At 40.9% G+C, this 22,219-nt stretch overlaps 1 protein-coding gene across 9 annotated transcripts in view; it reads left to right on the forward strand.

Annotated features, from left to right (window-relative positions):
• Nucleotides 1-22,219, forward strand: part of FAM184A (family with sequence similarity 184 member A) — a 115,776-nt gene that overhangs the window by 24,407 nt on the left and 69,150 nt on the right. For 5 of the 9 annotated variants that reach the window (XR_016234517.1, XM_089333712.1, XM_008263437.5 and 2 more), the window contains exons 2-3: nucleotides 20,084-20,938; nucleotides 21,982-22,117. Coding sequence is in view for 7 of the 9 variants with exons in the window: in XM_089333712.1 (XP_089189838.1) it covers nucleotides 20,084-20,938; nucleotides 21,982-22,117 (991 nt within the window). In the remaining 2 variants the exon portion in view is untranslated. Of the gene's footprint in view, nucleotides 1-20,083; nucleotides 20,939-21,981; nucleotides 22,118-22,219 lie in introns of those variants that run through there. The other 4 variants (XM_089333714.1, XM_089333715.1, XM_089333716.1 and 1 more) reach the window with 2 other exon arrangements.

Raw genomic sequence — 22,219 nt, forward strand, 5'->3', positions numbered from 1 at the left:
CGTTACCTATAAAGAAAGTAACTCGTTGAATTCAGTAAAAGATGCTAGTCACTTTTTTTCAGTTGATTGATTATATTGACTTACCTTCTTTTAAGAAGACATCTTAATATTTAGACATTCAAATTCTATGTGAGTTTTGTACAAAGCCTCTACCTATATAGCCTGTATGTTACGGATCTCTAGTGCTGCTTCCTCTCATGCCTTTGCTGATTCATTTGGTAAAAGTGGCTTGAAGTTTAGGTCAAGAGTGGGGACCAGATCAGGTATAACTTTGAAGGTCACAAAGGTGAGTTTAGCCTGTACCCCCCTTGTATGTGTGTGATAGGCAACTATTGGTAGATTGTAAGCAAGGATTGTGCTGAGATTTACATCTTTAGGTGACTGCTTTGGCTGCTGAGTGAGGAATGGAGTGGAGCACAGTGTTAAGGGAAGCAGGGAGGAGATCAGTTAGAGACCACTATGGTGGCCATAAAGCCAGAGATGGTAGTGGCTTGCAGTAGGGTGGTTGCAATAGAAATGGAGATAAATGTAGATTCATGATGTACTTTGGAAACAGAACTGATAAGATCTAACAATGGCCTCATGGGATGAGGAAAAGTGTGGAAGGAAGAACTCTAGATGACACATTTATATATTTTAATTCCTTCACAGTACATTTAGGTGTGAAAGGAGGAAATGAGGAGAAAATTAGAATATGGGTGTCTGTATCTAAAACAGGTACTTAAAATTATTTTTAGTCACTGAATTGTGCTTGGCCTAAGTAGGTTCTCTTTGGGATTAGAAAAGAACATGTGATTTGGGAATCTAAAGTCAAGTCAAAGGCCTTTATAACAGAGGCCACTCTGTGAGAGGCTGAAGTGGTACCTAAGGAGATCCCCAGGGAGTCCACGGCCAGGCTCAGGACGTGAGTCTCATGCACAAACACAGAATCTCAGAACCTGGGCCTCCAGTGGCCGTTGGCTTTGGAGGCTATAGTGTCTCACCAAACTCAGCCAGATTCTACAAGGCTTTGTATGTATTACATAAACTAATTTTTCAATCCTCTCTCTCTCTCTCTTTTTTTTTTTTTTTTTTTTGACAGGCAAAGTTAGACAGAGAGAGAGAGAGAGAGAGAGAGAAAGGTCTTCCTTTTCCATTGGTTCACCCCCCAAATGGCCACTACAGGCAGTGTGCTTGCGCCGATCTGAAGCCAGGAGCCAGGTGCTTCCTCCTGGTCTCCCATGCGGGTACAGGGCCAAGCACTTGGGCCATCCTCCACTGCTTTCCCGGGCCACAGCAGAGAGCTGGACTGGAAGAGGAGCAACCGGGGCAGAATCCAGCGCCCTGACCAGGACTAGAACCCAGGGTGCCAGTGCCGCAGGCGGAGGATTAGCCAAGTGAGCCACGGCGCCGACCTCCAATCCTCTTTAATCCCCTAATTAAATTTTATTTCCACCCAAGTTCTTATTTGAAAGCTTATTTATTTGAGTCCTGTGATCAGATAACACATTATAACCTTCCCTTCTTACTTCACTTCTCAGTCCAACAGCAGGATATTCTTACCAGTAGTTTTTTTTTTAAAGGTTTATTTATTTATTTGAAAGAGTTATACAGAGAGAGAAGCAGAGGCAGAGGGAGAAAGGTCTTCCATCCGATGGTTCACTCCCCAATTGTCCTCAACTGCCGGAGCTGTGCTAATCGAAGCAAGGAGCCAGGAGCTTCTTCCCAGTCTCCCATGTGGCTGCAGGGGCCCAAGGATGTGGGCCATCTTCTACTGCTTTCTCAGCCCATAGCAGAGAGCTGGATTAGAAGTGGAGCAGCCTGAACTTGAACCGGCGCCCATATGGGATGCCAGCACTGCAGGCGGCAGCTTTACCTTCTATGCCAAAATGCTGGCCCACCAGTAGATTCTGTAGTCTTGTGTGTCCTGTAGTATACCACATAGTGGTTGGTGTGGCAGTTGCTCTTTCTAAAGTCTGTTCTGCATTCCTGGGGTGTTATAAGAGCAAGTCTGGGATTTGATATGGCCTCTCTCAAATATTAGAGAAAAGCCAGACATACTGACATTCTTCTGTTGATAAGTGATACAAGGAATGAATTCTTTTGATGTATTCCTTCTTCAAATCAGAGGCAGGAAAGTTGTAGAGAAGAATTGGCTCCCTGCCTAGGCCTACTATAAAGGAGGTCCAAGTCAGCTGCTTACTCGTTTCATGTTCCCTCTTCTTGGCTCTCTGCCCTGTTTAACAGCAAGGGCTCCTTGGAACATTCTTTTCCTTCTTTTTTATTTTTAGGACATAGAATCTTCTAAGACATAAGTAAAAATGCCAATTGACAACTCACTAATGCTGCTTAATTATATCCAAAATATCTCATACAGAAAATATACAAAATATCTCATACAGCCATTTATTTAAAAGACACCAAAAGCAGAATAGCAAACCAGATATATTATGGGATGGAACGTTTTAACTGTAAATGAGATATGTTCAAAATATTGTATGAACCCATGTACCATGAGTCTCTAGTGCTAGGTGGAACTGAGCTGATGTTACAGTAGATTTTTAAGTTCTGTTATAAGGTGAGATTGGGTGAAAAACATACGATTATATTTGAAGTATTTTTTCTTTTTTAAATTAATTTTTTAAAGATTTTTATTTATTTATTTGAGATGCAGAGTTATAGACAGAAAGAGAGACAGAGAGAAAGGTCTTCCATCTGCTGGTTCACTCCTCAGATGGCTGCAGTGGCCAGAGCTGTGCCAATCCAAAGCCAGGAGCCAGGAGCCAGGAGCCAGGAGCCTCCTCCAGGTCTCCCACACAGGTGCAGGGGCCCAAGCACCTGGTCCTTCTTCCACTACTTTCCTGGGCCTCAGCAGAGAGCTGGATTGGAAGAAGAGCAGCCAAGACACAAACCAGTGTCCATATGGGATTCTGGCGCTACAGGTGGAGGCTTAGCCACTGCACCACAGTGCCAGCCCTTTTGTTTTTGTTTTTAATTTATCCCCAAGTTTTCTGGAATGAACAGAGATTAATAATCAGGGAATACATGGCATATATAATTTTCCCTAGGAATAGTTTTAAATAACTGGATAATACAGAAAGAGGGCATTCCAGGGGGATCACTAATATTGACAAAAGTGTGGAGTGCAAAAGCATAATTGGTTATGAAGTATTTTAGCATCTTCCCTCATCCATGTTTTTGTAGCATGAATGTTTTTAAAAACAATAAACTGTCTCATATTAATGAAGAAAGTTTGTCTGAGTTGAGCGTGAAAATCTTTGTTATGGTGACTTGAGTGTTTGTCACTTTCACACATTATGGTCTGTTATGCATCATCTTTCTGATCTTGCCATTTGTGTAGTCTACATTTCCTCCTCATTGCTGTTCTGCTTCCTCCAAACCTGCAGTATGGTGACCAAGAACAGAAATCCCTAGTTATGCTAAGTCTCTGCTCTGTGGTTGGTGGATTGGTGGGGAAGGGAGCAATACCAGAGTGGCTTTTTGAGGGGCCTGCATCTGACTGAAGCTAAGCAAACCCTAGTGTGGGGAGCAACTCGGACTAGACTAAGTTACTGGAATTAAGACTTATTCTATGCATCTGCTTTCCCACAATATGGCGCTGAGAAGGGAGTAGCAACTTCTGCGCAGCTGCCTCTCGCTAGCTTGGGTGATGACCTGCAGGAGCTGATCCTGCTCCTGATTGCAGGAGAGCAGCGTACTTGGCGTGTGGGTAGCAGAGTTGGGATTGGTGGAAGAGGACTATAAAGGAAGAGAAAGACAACATGCACCAGGAACATCTAAGAGGAACATCTGAAGGAACACCTGTGCAGCCCCTGAGAGGGCCGGCTGCTCCCCCGCGGAAGTGGGGAAAGTGGCTAGGGGGAACCGCCCTTCCACGGAGGTGGAAGGGACGGCAGCCAACCCGGGAAGAACCAGCAGCAAACCCGGGAAGGGCCAAGCAGACAAAAGAACAACGCAGGGTCCTGTGTCGTTCCTCCACGAAGAGGGGGAGCAACACCCTAGGTGATGCTCATGTAAGCTGCTCAGCAAGCAGGAATGAGAAGGACAATTTGAAGCCAGTAAGTATTTAAAAGAAGAGATGAACTGCTATCAGGATTTCCCTCTCCTTGGTGTAACAAAAAAGCAAAGAGGTTTTGAGAAACTCAGACTGCTTGGTTTGGGCAGGTGGAAGAGAGGAACAACCATTTCTCCTAATCTATTTTTTATCAATAGAGCAAAGGCTTCCCAGCTTCTTTGTAACTAGGAGCCAACTTCTTCTCTTAAAAAAAAAAGATTTATTTGTTTGTTTGTTTGAAAGGCAGAGTTACAGATAGAGGGATAAGGCTAAGGAGATGTAGAGAGGTAGAGAGGTGGAGAGGTAGAGAGAACACAGAGAGAGAGACCTTTCATCTGCTGATTTACTCTCCATATGGCCACACAGTTTTGGTTTGTGTGTGTGTGTGTGTGTGTGCAAATTGTTGAAATCTTTACTTAATATGGAGTTGGTCTTCTGTGCTTGAAGTTAATTAAAAATGAATCTCATGTAAAATGGGACTGGCAAGGGGAGAAGGAGGAAGTGGAGGGGTGGGAGTGTGGGTAGGAGGGTATGTATGGTGGGGAGAATAGCTATATTCCTAAAATTGTACTTATGAAATTTGTATTCCTTAAAAAATAAAAAAAAAAATATAGGAACAAATTGAGTCATCAAATTGAGATTAGAAAAACTGTGCCCTATTTCAAAAAAAAAACAAACAAAAAAAGAAACACAAACAATAAAAAAGAACTATTTTAAAGTTGTGACAAATGTTATGAGGGAAATAAATGTCATAAGAGGATAAAAAAGTAAAAAACAAACAAAAAAAACCTGTGGTCATTTTAGGGAAAAACACCATGACTGGAACTGAACATCTCTACTGTTGTGAAAGTATACAAGTACATTGGATAAGAAGTACAGGAGAGGAAATGTTAACTACCATCTTTGAGGACTTTAGATTGACCAGGCATCGAAGTTGATGTTGATTATTTTCTTTCAGATAACCCTCATAAGAATCTCAGAAATTAGGTTGCAGTAGTCCTAATATACGGATAAGGAAATTTACATATACTTATTGCTTGAGTAACATGGCCAGAATTGCCCAAGCGTATTAGAGTTTGGTTTGTTGTTATTTTTCTAGGTCCTTGAGATGCATTGATAAATCATTTATTTGATACCTTTCCAGTTTCTTGCTATAGGCACCAGTTGCCATAAACTTCCCTCTTAATGCTATTTTTCCTTTATCCCATAATTTTTTTATTTTTATTTTATTTATTTATTTATTTATTTTGACAGGCAGAGTGGATAGTGAGAGAGCGAGACAGAGAGAAAGGTCTTCCTTTTGCCATTGGTTCACCCTCCAGTGGCTACCACGGCTGGTGCGCTGCGGCTGGGGCACCGCGCTGATCCAAAGGCAGGAGACAGGTGCTTCTCCTGGTCTCCCATGGGGTGCAGGGCCCAAGCACTTGGGCCATCCAGAGAGCTGGCCTGGAAGAGGGGCAACCGGGAAAGAATCCGGTGCCCCGACTGGGACTAAAACCCGGTGTGCCAGCGCCGCTAGCTGGAGCATTAGCCTATTGAGCCGCGATGCCGGCCTATTTTATTTTATTTTATTTTTTTGACAGGCAGAGTGGACAGTGAGAGAGAGAGAGATAGAGAGAAAGGTCTTCCTTTTCCGTTGGTTCACCCTCCAATGGCCACCGCGGCTGGTGCGATGTGGCCAGCGCACCACGCTGATCCTAAGGCAGGAGCCAGGTGCTTCTCCTGGTCTCCCATGTGGGTACAGGGCCCAAGGACTTGGGCCATCCTCCACTGCACTCCCTGGCCACAGCAGAGAGCTGGACAGGAAGAGGAGTGACCGGGACAGAATCTAGCGCCCCGACTGGGACTAGAACCCGGGGTGCCGGCGCTGCAGGCGGAGGATTAGCCTATTGAGCTGCGGTGCTGGCCAATCCCATAATTTTTGACATGCTATATTATCATCTTCATTCATTTCCAGGACATTTTTTGTTTTCCTTTTGATTTCTTCTATGATCCACCATTCATTCAAAAGAGTGTCATTCATTCTCCATATGTTTGTGTATTTTCTAGAGATTCTTGAGTTCTTAATTTCTAGCTCCATTCCATTGTGGTCAGAAAAGATGCATGGTATGATTTTGTTGTTTTTCAATCTGCTGGGTCTTGGCTTTATGCTCTAGCATATGATTTATTCTAGAGAAAGTTCCATGTACTGATAAAAAAGAATGTGAATTCTTCAACTGTGGTATGAAATATTCTGTAGATATCAGATCCATTTGATCCATTAGCTCTGTGGTTTCTCTGTTGATTTTCTGTTTAGTTGCTCTGTTCATTGATGTAAGTTGGTGTTGAAATACCACATTACTATTGTTTCAGAGTCTGTTTCTCCCTGGAGATCCATTAACATTTTCTGTAAATTGCCAGGTGTCTGACATTGGGTGCATATATATTTATTATAGTCACAGCTTCCTGTTGAATTGATTCCTTAATCATTACATAGTGTCTTTCTTTGTCTCTTATAACACTTTTTGCATTAAAGTCTATTTTGTCTGTTATTAGGATTGCCACACCTGCTTCTTTTGCATTCTGTGAGCATGGTATATCTTTCTCCATCCTTTCACTTTTAGTCTGTATGTATCCTTGGTTAGATGTGTGTGTGTGTGTGTGTGTGTTTTAGTTTTTTTTTTTTTTTTATACTCTTTGTTGAACTCTTTACTTAGTATGGGGTTAATCTTATGTGTATAAAGTTAATTGAAAGTAGATCTTGGTGAAAAATAAGAATGGGAATAGGAGAGGGAAGAAGAGGAAGGGTAGAATTGCAGATGCAAGGGCAGGTAGGGTTGGAAGACTCACTTTGTTCCTAAATATGTACTTATGAAGTGCATGAAGTGTGCATACCATAATAAAAGGGTTTTTGAGTGGGGAAAGATAATGTGTTTCTTACAGGGAGCAAATGTATGGGTCTTGTTTTTTAATTCAGTCAATCTGTATCTTTTAATTGCAGAATTTAGGCCATTTAGATTCAAGGTTGCGACTGATATGTACCAATTTGTCCCTGCCATTTTTCCACAGATATTCCTATTGTTTGCTTCAAATTTCCTTTGTACTTTTACTGGGAGATTTTTTGTCTTCACATTCTTTCATAATGATGACTATCTGTGCTTCTGAGTGTAACATATCCTTAAGCATCATTTGTATGGATGGACAAGTGGTGACAAATTCTTTCAATTTCTGTTTGTTATGGAAGGTCTTTATTTCACTTTCATTCATAAATGATAGCATTTCAAGGTACAGTATTCTGGGCAGAGTTTTTTTCTTTTAAGATTTGGACTGTGTCTCTCCATTGTCTCCTAGCCTCTAAGATTTCTGATAAGAAATCATCTGTCAGTCTAGTTGGAGATACTCTGAAGGTAATCTGCCATTTCTCTAATGCACGTTTTAGAAAATTTTCTTTATGTTTTAATGTTGAAAATTTGACTACAATTTGTCACTGTGAAGATCTTTTCTGATCATGCTTATTGCACATGTTCCATGTGCTTCCTGTACTTGGATGTCCCTTTCTTCCTCCAAGTTAGGAAAGTTTTTTGTAATTATTTCACTGAATAGTCCTTCTAATCCCTTCTCTCCACATCTTCAGGAACTCCTGAGATCCATGTTTTCTCATTTCTTCTCCTCCTCTCCCTCCTCCTCCTCCTCCTTTTGTTTTTAAGGTCTGACTGAGAAATTTCCAAAAATTTGTCTTCTAGCTTGGATATTGTTTGTTCCGCCTCACCAAGTCTGTTGTTAAGTTTTCAACTATATTTTTTATTTGACATACTGAATTCTTAATTTCTAATATTTCAGTTAGGCTTATCTTCAAAAGCTCTGTGTCATGGGAAAATTATTTCCTCCATGTCATGTATGGATTTCTTTTATGAATTTGCCTCTCATTCCTTCTGAGTAATCCTATGATCATTCTTTTGAATTCCATTTCAGGCATTTCATTCATCTCTTCTTCATATTCTAATAATGAAGTGTTTTTGTGTTCCTTTGGGAAAGTCATGTGGTTTTCCTTGTTCTTGTTTCTTGTATTTTTGCATTTATGGAAACACTTGTTGGTTTTCTCCACTGATGGGTTTTATCTTTGAGTCCGCCTCTATGGCTTAGTAGATGGTCTGCTGTTTCAATGAATACCCACAGATGTGTGCTGGGTGGGACCAGGGAAATCTGGTCATTGGTTAAGGGTGGAACCAAGACTCCAGGGTGACAACAAAATTAGGTGTGATAGATCTTTTCTATGGTCAGTAGAGGGGAGGATGTGATCATCTCTGTTGGCATAATTATACCTTTACCTCCTCTGTTCCAAAGTGAACAATGCCTGGGGTTAGCCCACAGTAGGTACAACTCTCACCTATGCTAGTGCATAAACTGCAGAAATGATCTATGTAGTCCTCCGTGTGAGCATAAAATCTTCTGCAATGACCTATCACAGGCATTCATGGAGTTCTGAGCCTCTGACAACCAGACCCAGTGATTGCCCTGTCCCCAGCTACACTCCACACCCTATCATGCTGTCACCGAATGCCCACAGTCACAGTATACAAGGCTCCCACAGTGATTGTGTACAGAGTATCCCCTCTGAGCTCCATGAACCTACCCTGTTTACAGAGAGGGCAGAAACCTTCCCAGAGTCAGCTGTCTATGGGTACTCCACCTTAGCAGTTTGAGCCCCAGAGCCTGTGATAGGTTGAAAGGATAGGGCCACCTCACAATCCTTAGTGGGGCCCAGCCCCCTGTCAACCCTCCTAGCCAGATTCAAAGACAATAGGAAATGCGAATTTTCCCCTCTGGTAAAATTCCCTGGTCACATATGTAAGAGCCACTGAAGCCTCTACTGGTATCAAAATGGCACCTTTTCCTCACCAGTGGTGGGCACCCTTTTGGGGAATGGAGAGAAAGAAATGTCCCTTTCCTTTGTTGGATGAGGTGGCTACCCTGCCCTGCACTAGGGCTGCAGACCAGACTGGTTCTCCCCATGCAAGCACCATCAGTGGCACGGGCTGCCGCAGTCTGCCCTCCTCGCTCTCAGAATCTGGCGTCTCCTCCACCGCTGGCTGTGGGAGTCACATGTGGCATCCTCGCTTGCAGCTATGCAAGCTTTTTCCATGGTGCTCCGTGGTGTCCCTCTGCTTTTTGTAGAATTTCCACTACAAACTTCTCTCCAACTCTCCCTTGGCAATACAGTTCCTCTGTTTTTCTTCTGCTATTCTCCCCTGGTCAAATTCCTAGTGATTTCATAGCACTCTTAATTCATAAAAGTGACCAATTTTTGAGATGCATCATTATTTTATCTACTATTGAGGGAAATTCTATCAGTTAGACTGATGTGCAATTGAGTGTAGATGTTCCTTGCTTTAAGAAATGTCTGAATGTGAAAAAATATGTCTTGGAATCATTTTCTAGTACCATTATGGACATATAAACAAAAAATATAACAGATTCTAAATCTTTTAAAATTATTATGAAGACCTATTTTCCAAATTAAATTTCACAGACAGTATTAATCATCAGCAGCTTTTTAACTTTAAGCAGCCTCCACTGGCGCACTCGCTATTTTTGTTGACAATTATCAAAGCACAGCAAGCACCAAAATCATTCCCATCTTGTGCCTTGACTCAAGTTGTATTCTCGCAGTTCTCTACAACTGCCTCTACCCTTTGAAGCCTTTCTATTGGCTGTGTGTAAGTTTCAATCTTTCTAGACCTCTATACTTCCTACATTGTGTACAGTGTTCTGTATAGCCTGACAATATAGATTTTTACATTGCATACTTTTATTTTGTGTATGTTTTATTCTGAGCAGTTCTATTTGAGTAAAATAAAAAACACTTAAGCAGCTCCTTGCCAGAATGCATATAAAAGGTACAGAGCACATAGTAAGCATGCATGTTGGTTGATATTTTTCCGGTTAAATTTTGGTAGCACTGATACCCTGCATTAATTAGGAGTGAGGAACATCCAGCCCCTGGGCCCCATAAGGCTTGCCAAGTCATTTTGGTCTGGTCCTGCCAAGGCCACTGCAGGTGGAATTCAAAATTCAGTAATTCTATAGCAGGCCAATTTTTAAATTAATAATTTTGTATGGCCCACAAATGATGTTATAAATATCCAAATGGCCCTTGGCAGAAAAAAGGTTCCCAACTCCTGGGTAAATCCTGAGAAATACTGTATAACATGACTTCCATTTGCTGTTTCAGAAATGAAGTTTAATCTTCTTGGGAAACAGATGTATTATACATTACCATACAGGGAAATGCCTCCAAAATTATTAGACTCTATAAATAATTTCCAAAGGATCTCTCTAACAATAATTATAGAAACACATAGATAGCAAATATATCTTCAGAGGTAATTCTTGCTCAAAGCAATTGTATTTTAAAGTTCTTTTAAAGTCAGGGTTTTATAGTGCCCCAGCTTAAGTAAATCTAAATGAGCTTTTTTACTTTAACTGCTTTATAAGTGTTTCATTTGGATACAAGTCTGCTATTGGAATTAATTTGATTACATAATGTATGAATTACAGCCTTTTTTCCCAAGCCTTCCAGAGCTTTTTGTTCTGTTTTAATTAATTAATTAATTTTGAAGGCAGAGTTACAGAGAGGCAGAGAGACAGAGAGAGAGAGAGATAGAATCATCCATCTGCTAGTTCACTCCCCAAATGGCCACGATGACTAGAACTGGGCCAATCTGAAACCAGGAGCCAGGAGCTACTTCTGGATCTCCCATGTGGGTGCAGGGGCCCAAGGACTTGGACCATCCTCTTCTGCTTCCCCAGTCACATTAGTGGGAACTGGATGTGAAGTGGAGCAGCTGAACTAGAACTGGTGCCCATAAGGGGTGCCGGCCCTGCAGATGGCTTTACCCACTATTCCACAGTGCCAGCCCCAGCCTTTTTAAAATTTTCTTTTCTAATTTCACAACAAAAGGAACTGTACAGGGGGTACAATGGATGTAATTCGTTGCAAGGGCTAGACTATTCTGTATGGGTAGCATCCATTCCCATCTACTCACCTTAAACCTCAGGCATTCTTCTTCTCCTCCTCCTCAAAAACAGACATGTAGACCAGTGGAACAGAACAGAAACTGCAGAAGTCACTCTACACATCTACAACCAACTTATCTTTGAAAAGGACCTAAAATCAGTCCTTGGCGTGTTGACAATCTCTTCAACAAATGGTGCAGGGAAAACTGGATCTCCACATGCAGAAGAAACAAAACCCCTACCTTACACCTTACACAAAAATCCACTCAGAATGGATCAAAGACCTCAATTTATGACCTGATCCCATGAAATTAGTAGAGAAAATTCTGGAAACTGCCAGGCATTGGTATAGGCAAAGACTTCTTGGAAAAGACCATAGAAGTACAGGCAGTCAAAGCCAAAATTGACAAATGAGATTACATCAAGCTGGGGTGCTTCTGCATTGCAAAAGAAACACTCAGCAAAGTGAAGAGATAACTGATAGAATGAGAGAAAATATTTCAAACTATGAAGCTGATAAAGGATTAATATCCAGAATCTATAAAAAATTCAAGAAACTCAACAATAACAAAACAGACAATCTAGTTAAGAAATAAGCCAAGACTTGAACAGGCATTTTTCAAGAGAGGAAATTAAAATGGCCAGCAGATGCTTGAGAAAATGCTCAGTTCACTAGCCTTCAGGGAAATGAAAATAAAAACCGCCATGAGGTTTCACCTCACCCCAGTTCGAATGACTCTCATACAGAAGTCAACAAACAACAGATGCTGAGGATGTGAGGAAAAGGTACCCTAATCCATTGTTGGTGGGAATGTAAACTGGAGCAGACACTGTGGAAGACAGTATGGAGACACCTCAGAAATCTGAATATAGACCAACCTTATGATCCAGCAATCCCTCCCTTGGGAATATACCCTAATGAAAATAAATTGCCATGTGAAAGAATGATCTATACCCCCATGTTTATTGCATCCCAGTTCATAATAGCTAAGATATGGAACCCAGATGACCATAAACTAAAGTCTGGATAAAGAAATTATGGTATATATACATTGTGGAATACTACACAGGGATAAAAAAAATGAAATCCTGTCATTTGCAACAAAAGAGATGCAACTAGAAACCATTATACTTTGTGAAATAAACTATTTCCCAAAAGACAAATGTTCATATGTTCTCCCTGATCTGTGGTAACTAGTAGAGTAGGTAAAAGGGATTTTATAGGAGTGAAATTGACACTTTGAGATGTGGTGGTTGTTTACAGCCCTGTCTCTACTGTTGAGGAACAGATTTGTTTGTTTTTCATACTATTTGCTGAACTCTTTACTTAGTGTAAGGTTAGTCTTATGAGAATAAAAGTTAGCTGAAAATAGATCTTTGTAAAAAAATAATAATGGGAATAGGAGAGGGAGGTAGAAGAAGGGTGGGAGGATAGGGTAGAAATTATCACTATGTTCCTGAAATTTGTATACCTTAAATAAAATAAAAAAAAAAAGAAAACAAAAAGAATAAATGCATCAAAATATACCCCTCAGGGGAGGGGTCTTTAAAAAAAACTCTGAACAAAATGCATTATTCCTCCCTCTTTGTTATTATAGCTTATACTATCGTTATTTCTACAATTACAAAATTGTGTTATAGTTTATTTTTAAATGCCTCTGTCCCCAAGTAGGTTGTGTTATAAGGCATAGATGTATCAACTTGGTTGTATTCCTAGGTTTTGCACAGAATGGATGCTCAATAGAATTTAATGTGAATCTTAAAAATATCTGGTTTATTTCTTCATACATCTTTTTTTTTAATATTTTTTATTTGAAAGAGTTACAGAGAGGTAGAGACAGAGAGAGAGGTCTTCCATCCACTGGTTCACTCCCTAGATGGCTGCAATGGCTGGAGCTGTGCAGATACGAAGCCAGGAGTCAGGAGCTTCTTCTGGGTCTCCCACGCGGGTGCAAGGGCCCAAGGACTTGGGCCATCTTCCACTGCTTTCCCAGGCCATAGAAGAGAGCTGGATTGGAAGAGGAGCAGCCGGGACTACAACCGTTGCCTATATGGAATGCCAGCGCTTCAGGCCAGGGCTTTAACCCGCTGTGCCACAGGGCCGGCTCCCTTCATACGTACATTTATGTATGTGCACATTTATTTTTTCCCTATGTAGAATTGAATCTTACTTTATATATATATAGCATTGTATGCTTACCTTATAGTACAGACTTTTTCTTATATTATGAAATATTATGCCAAGTGAAACATGCTTTGCAAGTTCATGATACTATATTATATATGTATGCCATCATTAATCTTTTTTTTTTTTTTTTTGACAGGCAGAGTTAGACAGTGAGAGAGAGAGAGAAAGGTCTTCCTTTTCCCATTGGTTCACCCCCAAAGTGGCCACTAGGGCCAGTGTGTTGCGCTGATCCAAAGCCAGGAGCCAGGTGCTTCTTCCTGGTCTCCCACGTGGGTGCAGGGCCCAAGCACGTGGGCCATCCTCCACTGCACTCCCGGGCCACAGCAGAGGGCTGGACTGGAAGAGGAGCAACCGGGACAGAATCTGGCGCCCCTACCAGGACTAGAACCCAGGGTGCCAGCGCCACAGGTGGAGGATTAGTCAAGTGAGCTGCAGCGCTGGCTGCCATCATTAATCTTGTGATTCTGTTCTCTTATGAATTATGAATGTTAAGCCATGTGGTATATGTAAAGTTCAGTTCCACTTAAAGTGTTTTAAGTAAATAAGCTAGTATAATACATATTACTTTAGTAACTATGCATTCTTTTTTTCCCCCTAAAGAAACCATTCATTTAATGAGTACAAGTTCCATATGTACAACTTTAGGAATATAGTGTTTCTTCCCATCATTCCTGCCCTACCACCCCTACTCTCACCCCATCTCCTCTTCCTTCTCCCATTCCCAGTCCCATTCTCCATTAAGGAAAAAACAACTGTTCCTCGACTGACTATACATTCTTACTAATGTACTTTATTATTTTACAGTGAATATACTTTATCACTAATGAGTTATATTTTAGTGGAAAATATTTATATATTGCCAATCTATCAATTGGCAATTTATATTGCCAGTTAGCTCATGCTGACATAACAAAAATACCATAGACTGAATGGCTTAAACAGCAGAAATTTACTTCCCACTTCTGGAACTCGGGAAGTTCAAGAACAAGGCCCCAGCCAATTCAGTTTCCCAGGGAGGATGTTCTTCCTGACTTTCATGGTGCCACCTTCTTGGAGTGTCCTCACATGGCAGAGAGAGAAAAGAAGGAAGCTGTCTGGTGCCTCGTCTTATAATGGCACTAATCTCATGCCGAGGGATCAACGTGTAAACCTGGTTCTCCTAAAGGTCCCACCCCACAAAACCATCACATTTTGGGTTTTGATCTTCAACGTACAAATTTGAGAGAGACACAATTCAGTCCATAGCAATGAACAGTGAGAATTGTTTCAGAAACTACTTATTTTTGTGGTCCAGTGCTTTGGCGTGGCGAGTAAAGCCACCACCTATAGTGCTGGCATCCCATATGGGGGACAGTTTGTATCATGACTACTCTACTTCTGATCCAGCTCTCTGCTATAGCCTGAGAAAGCAGCATAAGGTGGCCCAGTCCTTGGGCCCCTGTACCCGCATGGGAGACCCAGAAGAGGATCCTGGCTCCTGGCTTAGGATCGGCCTAGCTTTGGCCATTATAGCCATTTGGGGAGTGAAACAGTGGATGGGAGACTCTCTCTTGCTCTTTCTCTACACCTCTACCTCTACCTCTACCTCTACCTCTACCTCTCTCTCTCTGTAACGCCTTTCAAATAAATAAATAGATCTTTAAAAAGGAAAGAAACTACTTATTTTTACCTAGGTGGCATTCAAAAAACTAGAATCAATAATTTTTCTCATTTTACCTGTGGGAAAAATTATTGAAAATCTTCATAAATAAAGTAAAAATTACTCCTGCTTAGCCATCATGAAATATGAGGTTCAATTGTACATTATTGACATCTAATAGAACCATGAAATTGCTAAAATGACTCATTATCTTCCATTCCATGAATGTTCATAGTTCCAAAAACCTGTCTTTTAAAATGCCAGATAAAAAGAGATCTTGAAGATGTTCCTTTTCCTATTTGGAAAATAGTGGCTAATTTCATAGATGATTATGATCATTTACTGAAGTTAAATTAGCCTCAACCTTCCATAAATAAATGATGCAACAACAACAAAAAAAAAGACTTACCATGTTTTAGTGCTTTATATTTTTCAAAAAAATAATTATATAACATAATTTTTAAAATTTCAGTGGCTACCATTGTGGCACAGTGGGTTCAGTTGCCACCTGCAGCACTGGCGTCCCATGAGTGCCTGCTTGTGTCCCAGCTCCACTTCTAATCCAACTTCCTGCAGCCATTTGGGGAGTGAACCAATGGATGGAAGATCTCCTTCTCTCTTTGTGTCTCTTTGTCTTTCTGTAACTTGGCCTTTCAAATAAATAAATAAATCTTAAAGAAAAAACTATTTCAGTGATAGGTTGATCTGCTAACAATGGTATCACTAGGGTGGAATAAACGGGATCCTTAGTATTTAAAAAACTTATAAAGAATATATGATTTTTTAATTATGTTGCTCTAAGAAGTAGTAATCAGAGACAGATACTCTGATTAATGGTTACCTTTATAATTGTATAGACAATGAACAATTGGGAAATATCATATCCAGTTAAACCTAACTTGCAATTTCATATGTAGCATTCTCATTTTAAAATATTATAACTTAATAGTGATATATTTCAAATGATCACTTATGAGAGCACTAGTAATTGCCCTTGTCATCTTTTTGTTCTTAAGTTTTTAGAAACTGATTTTAACATTGCTTTTCTTGGAAGATACCATTATATGGTCAGTATGAATATAGATACATCTCTTTTCTATGCTTTGAGAACAGCATAATTGAATTTTTCAGTGTATGAATCATAGTGGAAGAATACTGGGCCATTTAGTAGAGAGTAAACAATGTTAGTGCAGGTTCAAATCTTTTATCTTTCTTGTTTTTGGCTGCCAGTGTTGGCTCATTAGGTTGCTTGCCTATGCCTAGAATAGAAAAGGAGTCAAGAATAATGCCTTTTCTACAACTGCTCTTATAGAGGGGATTGTCTGCAGGCAATACATAAACAAATGGACATAGCCAATGAAGCTTTGTTTACCAAGATAAGCAGCAGCCATATTTGGCCTGCAGATGATAGTCCCCTGACCCCTATTGTCAGCTGTTTTTTTTACTTTCCTTTTTTTTTCCCCTAAAGATTTATTTATTTATTTGAAAGGCAGAGTTACAGAGAAGCAGAGGCAGAGGCAGAGGTAGAGGGAGGGAGGGAGGGAGGAAGGGAGCGAGGGAGAGAGAGTCTTCCATACACTGGTTTACTCTCCAAGTGGCTACAACACCCGGAGCTGAGCTGATCCGAATCCAGGAGCCAGGAGCTTCCTCCAGGTCTCCCTTGGGGGTGCAGGGTCCAAGCACTTGGGCCATCCTCCACTGCCTTCCTGGGCCACAGCAGAGAGCTGGACTGGAAGAGGAACAACTGGGACAGAATCCAGCGCCCCAACTGGGACTAGAACCTGGTGTGCTGGCCCCACAGGCGGAGGATTAGTCTATTGAGCCATGGCGCCGGCCATGCTTTTCCTGTTCTTACATTCAGTACAATACAGACCATTTCACCTGCAACCATCAAATTGTGTACAGGTTTTCTACTAACACCTGTTTCTTGAATGGATACCAACCGAGTGTCCTCTAATTCAATTCTGACACTATGCTTGGAGATAGTGTCCCAGCCTGGAGCTTAAGGGCTCAACCCAACAAGAAAGATTCCCCTTGAGATGCCAGCTGCAAGCCCCAGGTTGTGGCCTCTGCTTCTGACCAATGGGCAATAAGTCAGAGGTTCCCACAACTCCCTTCTTGGGTTGAATTAATTTGCTTGGGCAGTCCACAGAACTCAATATTTATCTTTACTTAATTGTTCTAACAGATAGGAGATACATGAGGATGACCAACCAGATGGAATAGGCACATAGGACAAGGTCTTTGGAGAGGGCTGCGGAGACTCCATGTCCTTCCTGGGCATACCACCCTTCTAGTACCTCTGTGTGTTCAGGATGCTGGAAGCTCACAAAGCCTTGTTGTTTGGGAATTAATAGAGGCTTCATTATGCAGGTGTGATTGATTTAATAATCATTGGCCATTGGTGACCAGATCAACCTTTAGCCCTTCTCCCCTCCCTGGTGTTCAAAATTCTAATCTTCTAGTCCCGTGGTTGATGCCTCTGGCAACCAGCCCTCATTCTGGGGCTCTCCAGGATCCAGATGATCAAAGGTCATTTCATTAAAACAAAATTTCCAACAGGAAATTTCAAGGGATTTAGAAATTCTGTGTCAGATGACATGATCACTGAGTTATAAAGGTCTTAAAAGCTCTAAGTCAGGAACTGAAGTGAGGGAGGTCAGAGACCAGATACACAGACCCCCTTCAGCCTTGCCTGGCTATTGACTTGGGGGCAGGTGTGACTCCAGGAGATAAGAATTGGAAGTTATTCAACTTTCTTTGGTTGTATGCTACCTTTTTAAAGCTTAAATACAAAAATGAAAGAATTCCTCCATGAGATCTGCATTAGCTCATGAGGGACATGATTTGGAGTTGAGATTTTGAAAAAAAAAAAAAAAACAGACAAAAAACAAAACAGAAATTGTGGATAATTACTTGGTTTGTGCACATCTTCTTCCATGGACCTTGCAGGAAAAAGGGTAGCTGTGATAAGGCAGGTTGTTCCTGCTACCTCTTAATCTTTTTGCCTTTGGTATGATTGCATCTCAGAATACTTACAGCAGACCAAGCAGTGTGTGTACAGGGGACTGGCTCTGGAAGACAAAAGCCCTGGATGGGGAGAGTGAATACCCTGCTTCTGATAAAAATGGATCCTTCTTCAAGTGCAGCCGCAGGGTGAGAGGGTGCCAACCTATACTTAGCAAGTGGAATTTGAAATTGCCAAGGATTTTTGCAGAGCCAGTAGAATCCTCAACTGCTTCAGGCTGCATAAAGAAGTATAAAAATTGACAATGCTTGCATCTTACTTGTAGTTTCTGGTGCCTGGTGGTGCTAAGATTCATTACTAAAGAGCAAGATCACATTAAAATGAGCAAATCTCCAGGACAGTAATTTCTGGCTTCTGGATTATTGAGTTATATTGTGTCACATCTTTTTACATTAAGATAAAGCTGGCATGTCTCTATCCTTAAGTTACAGTTATGAATGTTGCAACACAGCAGTATGATGGAGGGAATTAAGGGAATGAAAAAGAGGAAGAAGAATGTGACTTTTTCAGGAATATGTTGCCATTTGGAATTAAGGCTGGGGAAATCTTAGTGTTATCATTAAAATTCCAGTACTAAAATTAAAATAAAGACCTGTATCCAAAATACTATGGCTCTCCAAATGATCTTGCTTAGGGGCAAAGAAAAAGATAAGGCAGTGAGTAAAAGTACAGCATTTGATCTGTGAAATGTGCTAATTAGATTTCCTAAAGAGGCTTGGAGAAATATGAAAGAGGATCAACTCTAAAACCAAACCACGTAGAGTTAGCATAGGAAAATTTAAAAATTAAAATATTTAAACAGAACTTTAAGCACATAAAAGAAGCTTTGGAGAAGACTTAGAGCTTAGGGCTTCCCCTAATGCTGAAGTGGGGGAGTCGATTATTAATTTTTTTTTTTTTAGGCTCTTGCCTTGTACCTAGAGAAGCATTCCAAGTACAGGTATGTTTCAGGTGTACAGAGTGATAAAGTTTTATTCAAAAGGTGAGAGTGAACACACTCACATGTGAGCATGGGTCACCCTACCAGAGAAGTCATCATGAGTGAGCAGTGAGCCCAAAGGGAGAAAGGGATGGGGGGAGGGAAACAGAGGAGCACTCCAGCACCTCCTTCATTGGTGGTCTCCAATGGAAGGGAGAGCTCCTACCAGTTGTTGGCCTCTTTAGTGAGGTTGGAGGTAGGTGCCTCTATAGGAATTAAGCCACCTGGGAATTTTATGATACCTCCATAAAATTCCACGTTTCTTTATACACATATTTTCATGGTATCTTCCCCTCAAGTCCCAGATGAAACACACGAATCCCAGGAAAAGGGGCGTTTGATTAGTAGGACAGTATTACACATGAGACCAGGGCTTGTGACTTGCAGGTACCTCCGACTCCGCAGAACCTAAACTGGCTGCTTGCCTGCCTGCCTATCCCATATCAATACCAGGCTTCTCTTATCTCTAGGATAGAAGTGTAGGACAGAGACTTAATGAAGCTTTTTCTCCCATTCCATAGACCCTTGTAAGCTAGAGTGGGCCAAATGGAGAACTCCTTTGTCCCTTTCTTTCTCACTGTTTATTTATTTATTTATTTATACATTAATACATTTATTTATACATTAATTTTCAGCACATTAAAATAATAATTTATAAGTCTTAAAATCCAAATCTTAAGATTATGCTGGCCGGCGCCGCGGCTCACTAGGCTAATCCTCCACCTAGCGGCGCCGGCACACCGGGTTCTAGTCCCGGTCGGGGTGCCAGATTCTGTCCTGGTTGCCCCTCTTGCAGGCCAGCTCTATGCTATGGGCCGGGAGTGCAGTGGAGGATGGCCCAAGTGCTTGGGCCCTGCACCCCATGGGAGACCAGGAGAAGCACCTGGCTCCTGCCTTCAGATCGGCGTGGTGCTGCGGCGGCCATTGGAGGGTGAACCAACAGCAAAGGAAGACCTTTCTCTCTGTCTCTCTCTCTCTCACTGTCCACTCTGCCTGTTAAAAAAAAAATTATGTTAAGACAGAAATTGACCAAGAAAATCACTGTTAAGTCCAAAAACAATTGTATGAAGTTTTAGTATTTGTAACATTTAGCAATATTGTGTTGATGGGGGAAAAACAATCCAAATGAAAGAATTAATGCCATGTGAGAAAATCATACAATTTACTTAATCCTCCCTTTCTTCTTCAAAACCATACAGGTGATATATGCTTTAAACACTAAAAATGATGAGCATGAATCTGCAATTCAAGCCCTCAAAGATGCTCATGAAGAAGAAATCCAACAAATTCTTGCAGAAACAAGAGAAAAAATATTGCAGTATAAAAGTAAAGTAACAGAAGAATTAGACCTAAAGAGGAAGATTCAAGTTTTGGAGGCATCCTTAGAAGATCACATCAAAATGAAGCAGCAGGCTTTGACAGAATTTGAAGCCTACAAGCATAGAGTTGAAGACATGCAACTGTGTGCCGAAGCCCAGCACGTGCAGCGCGTGGTGACCATGTCCCGAGAGGTTGAAGAGATTAGAAGGAAGTTTGAAGAACGATTACGGAGCTTTGGACAACTTCAGGTGCAGTTTGAAAAAGACAAACGCTTGGCCCTGGAAGGCTTGCGAACAGCTCACAGACGGGAGATCCAGGAGCTGCTGAAGTCACAGCAGGATCACGGTGCCTTGGTGAACAAAGGGCAGGAGGAGGCTGAGGAGCGGCACAGAGTGGAGGTGGAGGCCTTAAACAAAACCCTGGAAGAGCTAAGGCTTGAAAAGAAAAAGCTAATCGAGGATTATGAAGGCAAGTTGAATAAAGCTCAGTCCTTTTATGAACGGGAGCTTGATACCCTGAAACGGTCACAGCTCTTTACAGCAGAGAGCCTGCAGGCTAGCAAAGAGAAAGAGGCTGATCTTAGAAAAGAATTTCAGGGACAAGAAGCAGTTTTACGAAAAACCATAGGAAAATTAAAGACAGAGTTACAAATGGTGCAGGATGAAGCTGGGAGTCTCCTGAACAAATGCCAGAAGCTTCAGGTGGCTCTTGCTGCAGCCGAGAACAATGTCCAGGTAAGTACAGAACAGTGCATGCAGCAGCTGGGGCTTTTCCCCCAAGAGTTTCCTCTTCTCCGAAGGGTCTTCAAAAGGTTCATGAAAAATGCATATTATGACAAGGCCTATGCATGAGTTTCCAGATTTTTTGCACCAAAATAAAGTTACCTTTTAATTTAATTCCATGAACTCTTTCAGGTCCCTTCCTATCCATTCTGTAGACTGGAGAGCAGTCTTGTGGGCTTAAGATTAGCTTCCTTTCATTCCCAACATTTAAACTTTTCATTTTTCAATTTGCCTTTTGCTGCTTTTCCTTTATGAGAAAAAGCAATGAAGGGATCATTTTATTACCCTGTTCCTATTATTTCAGAATTTCAGATATTAAAATCCCCAAAATCTAATCTTAAATACCTTACTGATTACTTTGGAAAGAATTTTATTTAAATGAAATGTTAGTGTTTTTCATAACTGGTTTAAGAGAGTTAAAATATTGGGCTGAGGATCTAATTATGTGTTTTTTTCCTTTCCGTTTATGAGTAATGGTCTACTCATTAGTAGATATTCAGAAATTGAACAAAATATTGATTACCTTATAAACGACACTTTACTAGCTGTCTGGCACAGTTTGAGAAAAGAAAGGCAAGTCTCTCCAAGTTTTGCTTTATTGGCATAAATAATTTTTATAGCTATGTTTTAAAAATATGTGCATCACTAGAATGGATTTGAAAGGATAGACTAGTCTTTCCTCATTAGGTGATTTGACTTGTGAAAATATCAAGTTATAATTGTCACCAATACTTGGGGTCTTCAAAAAGTTCATGGAAAGTGCACATTATGAAAAAGTATGGCTTTCAAAATTTTTTGCAGCAAAGCAAGCATAATTTTAAAGTTCTATTTTCCACAAACTTTTGAAGTAACCCAGTACGTACAGATTTAAATCTCTGGTATAGTTGAATAGGAATTTTGAATAAGAGAAAGAAAGCTAATGCTTATACTTTTAATGAATTCTTTAACTTGGTATCATTCCTGAATTTTAATAATGGCTATTCAATGTTTGTTAGGTTCTTCAAAAACAGCTTGATGATGCCAAGGAGGGAGAAATGGCCTTATTAAGCAAGCACAAGGAAGTGGAAAGTGAGCTAGCAGCTGCCAGAGAACGTTTGCAACAGCAAGCTTCAGATCTCGTCCTCAAAGCTAGTATGTCTGACCACAGTTTCTGTTACAGTGCTTACCTTAACCCCACACTTGTGCAGTCAAGACAAAATCGGTCTTTTTTTCCAAGATTTAAACAATTATTTG

Source organism: Oryctolagus cuniculus, chromosome 5 (genome assembly GCF_051225735.1).
Source record: "Oryctolagus cuniculus isolate XC-2025 breed Fujian yellow rabbit chromosome 5, ASM5122573v1, whole genome shotgun sequence".
Classification (NCBI taxonomy): Eukaryota; Metazoa; Chordata; class Mammalia; order Lagomorpha; family Leporidae; genus Oryctolagus; species Oryctolagus cuniculus.